The 11,514-nt window shown below is 40.9% G+C and overlaps 1 protein-coding gene across 1 annotated transcript; it reads right to left on the reverse strand.

The window, feature by feature from the left end:
* Positions 1-6,569: 6,569 nt before the first annotated feature.
* LOC143582019 (uncharacterized) lies at positions 6,570-6,881 on the reverse strand. The gene has a single exon (XM_077064677.1). The coding sequence runs from the start codon at positions 6,879-6,881 to the stop codon at positions 6,570-6,572; it is 312 nt and encodes a 103-aa protein (XP_076920792.1).
* Between the last annotated feature and the right edge of the window lie 4,633 nt (positions 6,882-11,514).

The raw sequence follows: 11,514 nt of genomic DNA on the forward strand, positions 1-11,514 counted from the left end.
TTGCTGGTGTAATATTTTCTCTGTTTGTTTAATATCATTTATTATTATGTTTAGAACAAATGTTACTAAATAGCAAATATGGCAAAATTTGGTTGTGTGTTGTAGAGTTAATGGACATTTTCGTCCCTGTGGTTTGCTACTTTCGCTACTTCAGTCCAAAGTTTGAAATTTTGTCAATTTAGTTCTCATAGTTTTAAATATTAACCAATTACGTCCCATCCGTCTAATGGCATCCAGCTATGCCGTTAGTTTAAGGGTATTTTGGTCTTTCTTATTTTTATTTTGAGTTAATGGTCGTTTCGTCCCTGTGGTTTGATATTTTTGCCACTTCGGTCAAAAGTTTGAAAATTTATCAATTTAATTCAGTTTTTTTTGTCTATAACCATGAAAAGCATAATCCAAGCCCAAAACCATCGAGCATCAACCAAAACAGGTCCGCATTTACCCTGTCGACAACAATATTCATACCCCCCCTCGTATTTAGTTTCTAGACGGTTCCTAAACTCTCCCCCATGGTGGAATTCAATGGTAAAGTGGTCAATGCAATTCCCTGAAACCGAATTGTACGGAAAAAACTAAAAATCGTTTATTTGATGAATGCATAATAGTTAGGGTCTAGAGATTTAACATATCATAACGAAAATCTGGGTCGAAATCAGCATCGGGGTCGAAATCAACTATTATACATTAATCAAAGAAACGATTTTTAGCTTTTTATGTACAATTCGGTTTCAGGGAATTACCTTGACTACTTTACCATTAAATTCTACCATGGAGGAGAGTTTAGGAAATGTCTAGAAACTAAATACGAGGGGGTATGATTACTATTGTCAACATAGTAAATGCATACCTTTATTGGAGGTTGCTCGATGGTTTTGGGCTTAGATTATGCTCTTCAGGGTTATAGAAAAAAAATGAATTAAACTGAACATTAAAATGGCAAATTTTCAAATTTTAAACCGAAGTGGCAAAAGTATCAAACCACGGGAACTAAAATGATCATTAACTCAAAATAAAAAGGAGAAAGACAAAAATACCCTTAATCTAATGGCATAGCTGGATGCCGTTAGACGGATGTGACGTAATTGGCTAATATTTAAAACTATGAGGACTAAATTGACAAAATTTCAAACTTTGGACTGAAGTGTCGAAAGTAGCAAACCACAAGGATGAAAATGGCCATTAACTGTGTTGTACGCCGTATATGCATGTCTGTCATAATAATATTCTTATGTTTACTCGATCATATAAACATATGAAGATAAGGAGAAGTTAAACGACCGTATAAAAGTGCAAGGGCGTATGAACTGAAATGATGCATGCAATTCAACAAGAGAAAATTGTGGCCTGTCATGATATTTGAAACTATTATAATGTTTATCGCCATGGGACGTGAAGGTAAATCACTATCATGACGAACATAAACATTAATCGTCCATGATAGGTGAACAGACATGTAAATTACCATGTGTAGATGAATAAATTTGCAGTGAACATAAAGTTGAATCACCTACATCTAATGTAACGCAGGGTGGTTGCACATTATTATTGAATTAAAAGTGCGGATAAGATTACATGGCCACAACATGTGATGTGATTCATTAGGCTTTGGGGGCTAACATGAGTGAATTTCAACTTCACTTCATTTTTGCTGATGTAACTTTCAAATAAATATGTCCTCTACTAGAGGGTTGATCAAGATTTGTTATGATAATTACACATTATTATCAATCTATTTATTGATCAAGATTTATTTATGGTTCATGTTCGAACCTACGTTGTTTTGTGTTGGAACGTGGGTTCAAGCGGTGATTCTGAAGAGTGTGATGATAAGAGAATAATTAGAGAATGTATATTGATTATGAAATTGGTATTTTACATCATGCATTAGCCTTTACATTTATGTCTCTTTATATACAACTTAAGGACTCTTTTTTTATCCTTCTAAACCTTGATTATTCTTTTGACCTGTGGACCCTTTGTCTCATCGCCGAAAGAGTAGGAGACCTCCCTTTGCCCGTCGGTCTCTCTTTCTCCTCCCTGGTTATGCGTGTTCTAGTGGTCTTCCTCTTTAGGTTCACAGTGAATTTTTCCCCATGTTATATTATTCCCGCTTTTTTTCTCTTGACCTGGGTTTTAGCTTCGTAGGCCAGTGGGTTGCCTTGGGCTTAGTGGGCTTCATTATATGTCTTGTAGCCCAATTCATATGGTAACTCTTCAAGTCCCCCAGTTTATTGCCTTTGTTATTTATGACAAAGGTAATAAACTAATCCAGTTCGTTTGGGCTTCTGCACTTCTCCCCTACCTTGATGGCCCAATTGTGACTTAGTTGTTGTAGCCCAGTAGTTGGCCCAATATGCAGATGTAAGTTTTGGCGGTGTAAACCACGCACCTTTCATTTCACTTGCCTTTTCACATCTCATCACCATTATTCACTTTCACCCACCTCTTCTTTCTTTTCTTTTTCCTCTCCAAGTCCGGCGACCATCCATTTACCATACGTCTGTTACATCCTCCTTTTATGACAGGTTAGTGCCGATCTCTTTCTATTCTCTTTTACCATGAGTCGCGAAGGGTTGGCCTCCATTACCTCTAACCTTACCCAGGAGAAGATGCTTACTTTGCGCTCTATATACCGCATTCCGTTATCTTTATCTCCCCTGTTACCTAAACCTGGCGAGACCGTCGTTAGTCGTCCCAACCTTATGACGATCTACACGAAAACCTGGAGTTTGCCAATATCCGATATCCCCTTACCGATTTCCAAATGACTTTGTTGAAACACCATTGCCTAGGGTTTTCTCAAGTGCATCCGTTAGGGTTTCTTCGTGTTACTCATTTTGAGATGGCTTGCCGTGCTTTGGGAGGTTTTGCGACAGTGCCACTGTTCCGGCGTTTTTATCGTTTGAAATCCGATGGTGACTGGTTTACCTTCGAGCGCCGTTCTGGGGAAAAATATTTGTCATGCTACTCAAAAATGCCTACCGGGTTCTATCCTCGGGAGTGGAAGGACAGTTTTTTCTTTGTGTCCCCGGACTTCGCTCCTAGTCTTAACCGTCGCCGCCCATTATCTTCTACTATAAATGATATTGCACCATGTCCACCCACAAGCCAAGATGGTTTGTATAAACAGCTGGTTGATAATAAAATAGAAGTCGTGACTTATCTTGAACCCTTGTTATAATATGGCTGGGTTGAGTCAAATATGGCCTGATCCGTCAACTCGTCCGGCCGTGTTCGAGGGTGGAGGAGGTCATTTATTGCACGTCTCTTTTTATTATCTTTTTTTATTCTTCCTGTTATTGATTCTTCTATGCGTTTTGTTTGCAGAACTGAATTTGATGGAGATCCTCAAGAAGGGCTCCCCAAAAGCTGCTGAATTCGTGACGCTTCCGGTATCTCCTGCTACGAGCTAAGAAGTGAGTCCCCTGGCTAGCTCAGATTCTTTGGACCCATCTGTTACCGTAGTTGATGTTGAAACTCGTGTTGAAGATACTCCGAAACGCAAGAATCCTCTTGTCGACATATTTGATGCTTCCATGAAGGGAAGGCCGCGCAGCTCCAAACGTCCTTATTTGGGCAAATTTCCACTTCCTCGTAGGCTCCCGTGTCTTCTCATGAAGTTGTGGATCTAGATTCAGACTTTTCTTTCCCGGTGGTTACTCCGACTGTGGTAAACCAGGTGGCTAGTTCTTCCAAGGAGGTAGAAACAAATATTAAAGGAAAATCACCTCAAGTGGCAGGAATAGTGACGAGTGACTCGCCTAACCCTGATTTGTATGAGTCTCCATCTCAAGACATTTTCGTTCCTAAGTGGAAGTTGGTTGTAGGATCTTGTGTCAATACCCCCAGTTAGCCCATGAGTTCCTGACTGAAGTTGTTCCCCCGGCAGACTATGATTATATCCAGTCTTTGCCAGTTGATTCCATTGTGGGTGAGTTTGGGACTTACCTGTACCTTACCATGGCTTTAGGAGCAGCTACACACCAAGCGGTGATAGATGCAGACTGGGTTCTTCGTAAAAATGCAGATGAGATTGCCACACTCAAGTGTTCAGTCGAGAAGGATAAACAGAAAATCTAGGATTTGAAGCAAAAGGTGGTTCTTAGTGAAGAGAGGATCTTGGAACCGTCTAGCTTTGAGGGTGCTTTGAAGACTTCAAAGGATGAGGTTGTCTCCCTGACTGCTGAGCTGAAAGCTTCTCGTGATCATGTTGCCGGTCTTGAGTCTAAGTATGCTTCCTCGCTGGTTGCTCAAGCGAAACTCTCCGAGGTTAGTGTCGTATTCTCCCCTACTTCTTTTGCAACTGTGGACATTGCTTTTCCCCTTCTTTTTACATTAAGTTTCTTTTTTCCATATGCTTCTAGTTGGAGGCTTTGTTGGAACAAGAACGTGCGAAGTTTGAGACTTTCAAGCAGGATGTTGAGGCTACTTTGGTTCAATAGGATCAAGTTATTGTTGGGCTATAGGAGAGCTGAATCACGCTCTGGAGGATCGAGTATGGATGGTGGATGGTGATGAAAGGGTTTGGCTTGGTTTATGAGAGAGCCCGTTCGTGCCGTGAGACATGTCAACTTCGTGACGCTTTGAACCGGGCCGTCTTGTCATCAAGATTTCAGCATGGGCTTAAGGCTGGGTACGATCACAATGCACAAGGGAATCCAATTCTCGAGGTTCCCACCTTCTCAGAGACTGTTGTGACTGAAGCTGAAGAGGCCTTCGTGGCGTACAATGCTCACATTCCCCCAATCCTGACCTAGTTGTCTGCTGTTCCTGGAATTTCAGTGGATGAGATCAAGGCCCTGTCCTCGGTGATTGACCCTCCTTCTCCCGTGCTGTAGTAACTACGTTTTATCATGTGTTTTGTTATGATACTCTTTTGTGCTTTTTATTTGGTGGTTTGTGTATGGACCTCTAGGAGGTTAAGACTTTTATATGGATGTTATGCCCTTGGAGGCTATGTAGTATTTTGGGAATGGTTCCCGTAATATTTTAATCATGACGGTTTTCTTTGAATGTTTCTTGGCTTTGACTCTTATTATTTTGGTTAACCAGTTAGACCATCGGAAGGGCCTTCTTTACGCCTTTTGTGACATAAAGGTAATGTTTTTTCGTTGCAAATGGATCCATTTGTTTGTTCTCACGGGGAGAAACGTTGTTTATACTAGATCAAGTATTATTGTATGTGCACATATCTAACTTTCAAAGAAAATGCCTTGTCATTAAATCTCTTACATCACACATCTAAATTGTACAAAAAGGGAACTTTTGAAGCTCAGTTACAGTGTGTTAACGCCCTCACGGAGAGGTTATTTCGAGATTTTTCATTTCTTCTAGAAGGTGCGCTATCCTTGGGATGTTACCAAAAAAAAGGAATTATTTTTGCGATTAGCGCCCTCCCCTTCCCCCCCCCCCCCCCGGGGGGATTTAGGCATAATACTTAGTTTCATGGAGTTCCAAGTCCGAGGGACTTCTTCTCCTGAATGGTTTGCCAATTTGTAAGATCCTTTCTCCCCTGCCCAAATAACTTGGTAGGGTCCTTCCCATCTGGGGCCCAATTTACCTTGGTCTTCTTGTCTGCTTGCCTCATTTTCTCTTAGCTCCAAATCCCCCACTTTGAACTTTACTTCTCTGGCCCTTGAGTTGTAGTACTTTTCCATCTTCTTCTTGTACTCAGTTCCCTTCTTGCTGCCATCTCCCGTCTTTCTTCAACCAAATTTAAGTTTAGCCTGAGGTCTGGATCATTTTCTTGCTCAGTCATTGAGGTGCGGCTGGTTGGCAAGCCTATCTCAACGGGTATCATGGCCTCGGTTCCGTAGGTTAAACTGAAAGGGGTCTCCTGGTGAGTGACATTGGGCATTGTCCGGTGTGCCCATAGGACATGGGGCAGTTCATCTACCCACGAATGTTTCTGTCGACCTAACTTGTTCTTGATCCCTTCCAAGATGCTTTGATTTGCCATTTCCACATGTCCGTTGGCTTGAGGATTGGCCACGGACGTGAATATTTGTTTGATCTTCAACTGATAACACCACTCCTTGAAGAGACCGCTCGCGAACTGTTTCCAGTTGTCACTTACTATGGAGTGAGGGAGCCCGAAGCGGCACACGATGTTCTCCCATACAAATCTCTTTACTTGTTTCCCTGTGATGGACGTGAGGGGCTTTGCTTCCACCCATTTCGTAAAGTAGTCGATAGCAACGATTAAGAATCTGGCTTTCCTGGACCCTTCGGGGAACAGGCCCACTATATCTACGCTCCAATTTTGGAAGGTCCAGGAGGAGCTAATGGGTATGAGGATGAGCTTCGGTTGTCGAGTGACCGGGGCGTAGATCTGGCAGCTATCATACCTTTGTATTCCCTTTAACGCGCTTAGAAACATTGATGGCCAATAATATCCAACTCTCATGGCTCTAGCAGCCACCATTTTTTTTCTCCCATGTGCATTCCGCAGATACCCTAATGTATCTCTCGGATGATGTACTCCGCTTTCGTCAGGTCTACACATTTAAGGGGAAGGTCCCAAATACGACCGTCTATATAGAGCCTCTTCAATCATCTCATACTGCCTACTGGAGTGCCCTGATTCTGAGTCTCTGGGCTTCCTGCTTGTTTTCTGGTACGACCCCCTCCCGTAAATACAGTAGAATCGGGGTCATCCAACTTTCCTCTTGTACTTCAACGCTAGTAACGACACCTTCTGCTATTGACGGCTGACTGAGGGTTTCCACCTTAACATCCTTTGCTAAATGATCAAAAGCAACGGATGCAAGTTTGCTTAGACCATCGGCCTTTTTGTTGAGCCCTCGCGAAATATGCAAAACCTCAGCCTCCTCGAAGCTTTGCATTAATTCTTTAACCTTCTTCAAATACTCCACCATTTTTAAATTTTTCGCTTCGTAGTCCCCCTTTATTTAGTTGGCCACTAATAATGAGTCAACATGAGCCTTGATGCACTGTACCTTGATCTAGGGAAGTCTAGTCGAATCGCATATATAAATTTGATACCCTCTGGGCTTATAAGAATAAACCACGCGCCACATTCTTCTCCATTGGAGGCACCGCCTGTATAGAGGATCCATAAAGGTTCTTCAGAATCTTCCCGTTTTTCTGTGTAGTACTACTCTTTGGCCTTTTCTTGACGGTTGGGTATACCGTCGTCTAATGAAATTATCTCGGTGATGAAGTCAGCTAAAACTTGTCCCTTGAACGGCGTCCGGGGCTTGTACTCAATGGCATGATCCCCCAGTTCAATTACCCCTTTAGCTAGTGAGAACTTCTTGTAAAGGCTTATCAGTCAGAACGCGTATCACATGGGCTTAGAAATATCGTCTCAGCTTTCTGGCCATGTAAATGAGGGACAACACCAGTTTCTCTATAGGTGAGTACCTCTCATCCGGACCTTTCAGTGTACGACTCACAAAGTATATAGGAATCTGGGCTCCCCCTTTCAACCATGAGAACGAAACTGATCGCACGGTTAGTCTGGGACAGAAAAAGCATCAACGTTTCCCCTGGCTAAGGGGCTGTAATGGTGGGGAGATCGCACATGTGAGCTTTTAATTCTTGAAACGCCTTGCCAGCCTCAAGATCCCAGCAAAATTTGTTTCTATTCGTGCTCCTTCGGAGGACTGCCATGAAAGGGAGCGTTCTTTCTGAAATCCTGGACAGAAAACGGTTGAGAGCTACAAGCCTCCCATTCAACCATTGGACCTCTTTGATGTTTACGAGGGGTTTCATTTGTAGCAACTGTAACATCACGAAAATTCGGACCAAAATGCCAAATTTCAAAGTCCAAGGACTAAAAGAGAAAATATTGTTTTCCTGTCCTGCCACGATACGCGACGAATCAGAAGGAAGCCCATCACGTATCGCGATGGGCATATTTTCAAAAACCAAGAAACGGGCAGTGGGCGATACGCGACGGATCAGAACCCAACGTCATCGCGTATCGCGATGACGTGGTCTGACAGCGTGACACGTGTCACACCCTCATTCTAGGCCTAGGGGTATGATCCATAAATTGGTATCATGTTTGTAAATAAATCAGAGTAGCGGGTTATAGCGGAAGTCTTTATAAAAACATAAGGATCGATATTATAAATATTTACATTACAAAATACGAGACAAAAGTCTCGTTTAGTATTTACTTGTTTATATGTTTTACAAAAACCATCATATTTTAATATATACACAAAATTATCCGAGCCATCGGATTCTTGAGCTTCTTCGTCTTGCAATCTCTAACCTTGGTTACCTGCAAAATGTTAATAAAATACGTCAGCAACGAATGCTGGTGAATATGCTGACGCTAAAATATTTTCTTTACTTAATTACCCTTCGAGACCACGTATGTCTCGGCCCATCTTGGCTTAGGAATAATTAAGTTAAAACAATCATCATAAACTTGAGTCTCTGCACTAGGTCACCTCAGTGAAACACCACAGCGTTTATGACATAAGTTAGGTACCATAAATATACACATGGCCATTCCCCACTCGTACGTAACTTAGGTCCGGCCCATCGTGGCTGGAGGTCGTGACCAAGCGTGGTGCGATGTGTCCACCGCATTCCACATATGTAAGGATCCAGACAAACGTATACCATAGCCTGAGGGCTGGCTTATACTCTTATTTATAATGTTTTTAGAGACACGAAACCCCATGTAAAGTTTTACACACAACACATTTGTTTGTTTGAAAACAAGTTTGTAAAAGTGGGGCGTATTCACCTTTTTCAATAGAATCGGCTTCCAACACCGTCCGTGGATCTTTCCTTGCTATCTCGCACCTATAGTACGAGTATAACTTTCATTAGTCGGATACACGATCCGGCTTAAGACCTTTAGTCTTATTTATCTCGATGAACCTTTAGTTCATTATCCCATTTTACTTTAAAACCTTTAGTTATAAAGTATTATTTATAAACCTTTAGTTTATATTTAAAAACCCGACGTTTCTTCTTCTTTAAGAAACGTATTTCTTTTATTATTTAAGCATATTCATAATACTTAAATAATATATTCTATAACAAAGAATAATTATATACTTATATATATATATATGTACTCATATATATATATATATATATTTATTTTCTTTTCTTTCTTTTCTTTGTTATTTATTTTCTCTTCTTATATTCATCGAGTATAATTCTAACTTAGGCATTAAGCCTTTATAATATTTTAATATTATTTTGGTCGGGCATTATGCCTACCTTGCTTGGCTTGGCAACACCCTAGTCACTTGGGCAGCACTTCGACGCCGTTCAATCGATACTCTTTTCTTTTCAACTCCTTCTCCTCACTTGGCACGCTTTTCGAGACACCAACACTTTTGGCACGCGCTTCGAGGAAATAACCGGGTCATCGGGACAGTACTTCCTTCTTGTTCGGGATGTCGGGGAGTGGCACGGAAATCGAGGTAATGGGCATGGAAAACGAGGTTTCGGTACACGGTTTTCGTGACGGATCGAGGGCACGGACTTCGAGGTTTAGAGAGAGAGTAGTGAGAGAGTAATGTGTGTGTTTTGGAGTGAGAATAGCATGAACCCGTAGCTGCTATTTATAGGGCTCATTTGGGACCCCATCGCGGTACGCGATAGGTTCCTTGGCTGGCCCATCGCGTACCGCGATGTAGGCCTGGCCAGTCACCCACTAGGCTTGCCACGTGGCGACACGTGGCAGGCACCGATCCACGTTGCGACACGTGGCGGACGTGTTGCCACGTGGTGACACGTGGCGGCAGACGCTGTGATGCGTGCGTGCGCGTCTTGTATTAAAATATGATAGGATGGGATGATTTGCTTTTGCACAATATCGTGTTTTAAATTTATAAAAGTGATTTATACAAAGACTAAACACACACAAAATAGGCAAGTGTACCTATCGTATATGTAGAATAGTATTGGTAAGAACCAAGTATCGATCCGTGGACACAATTGTTTCTAATAATAAATCGTTGTTTTACTTTAATCGGAGGTTTTAATCATTTTGGGGTTAATTTTTGAACTTTTTATAAAATGTAAATACTTATATATAATATATAGGTGACCAAGACAAGAAATTCTAAATGAGTTGTTCAATTATTCGAAGGTTACCATCTAAGATCAAGAATCCACTCCATTTTAGCATTGATAATTAATATGTAGAAATGTGATAAACTTACCGTAGCAATATATGATAGATAGCTCCTTAAACCTTAAGTGAGCATCTTTGGCACTAAGGAGATGATATGCGCATTTTCAAGTCCACCCTTTCCTAATGTCATACCATCTCAATGATGTCAATTTAAGTTGGTAAGTAGTTTCGTAAAGTAGAAAGCTTAGGATTGACTTCAATTTCTCGAATACCAATTCTAACAACTTCAGGTGGTTGTAGTTCATCACCCAATCTCCCATTGGTTGATTTAAGTAGGTTATAATTACACATTCCGTTAACATATGGTTTCTTTAACTAATTTGATATCCTAAGCAAAGCCATTTTCGAATTACCAAGATTTAGAAAAATACACCATAACTTATATCTCATCATTTCTAAGTACAATATAAGGATCCATGTTTCGATAATGTATCAAAGTATTTCTATCTTTCAAGAATATGAATCGATCATGAACGATTGCCAATAAGATTGACAACCACCAACTTTGAATTAGTGATTTAAGATGGTGAAACATTTCTCATCAAAAGATAATTGTAATATAACCATGTACTTTACTAGACTACATCACATGTCTTGATTAATTATCAAGTAAAACAAAGCTTCTTCATAGATTTTAGATGGTAAAAGGAGTTTAGCTCATAATGAGCATGATGATAAACATTAAGATGATTGATAATAACAAATACATGATTAAACTTGGAACAATCTAACCAAATGTAGATGAATCCTTCTTCTTAATGATGGTAATGATGGTTGATGATGATGATTAGTGGTGATGACCTCCAAACCTTCAAACTCTTCACTAGATCTTCAAAGTGAGTGTTAGTGTGTGTTTTTATAAGTGAAAACCGGAGAGAATTCTTTTCAAGGCACACTTGATGAATGCAACATGAGCCACTATTTATAGGCAATCTGGATGGTGAGGCATGGCCCCGTGCATGATGAGCACGGCCCGTGTACATTTATGACATGTGCCAGATTTGTTTTGTCTTTTGTGTGAGGTGGCAACGACCCCATGGTTAGCAGGCACGGCCCCGTGTTTTTTAGTGACATGTGCTCAATTCTTTTTGTCTTTTCTACATTTCCGTCCACGGCCCCGTGCATGCTGAGCACGGCCCTGTGCTTTTGTTCTTAGATTTTGTCTTTTCTTGTGTCAGAAGCATGGGGGCGTGTTTCTTGATGCATGGGGGCGTGTTTCTTTGTTTTCTTGTTTTTTCTTGTTTTTTTCTTCGTCTTTTTGCTTGTTTCTTTGTTTGGGGTTTGGTTTCACCTGAAATTACGTTTTATTATGATAAGTAGCCTTTTATGCTATGTTATTAGATAGAAATTGCAGTTTTTAGAGATTATTTGATGCC

This window comes from Bidens hawaiensis, unplaced genomic scaffold (genome assembly GCF_021521415.1).
Source record: "Bidens hawaiensis isolate Kalapana, Puna unplaced genomic scaffold, B.hawaiensis_p1.1 tig00031411_1, whole genome shotgun sequence".
In the NCBI taxonomy this organism is placed as follows: domain Eukaryota; kingdom Viridiplantae; phylum Streptophyta; class Magnoliopsida; order Asterales; family Asteraceae; genus Bidens; species Bidens hawaiensis.

Coding starts and splice junctions, on each gene's coding strand:
- LOC143582019 (XM_077064677.1), bottom strand. CDS start 6,881: ATGGTGGAGTATTTGAAGAAGGTTAAAGAATTAATGCAAAGCTTCGAG.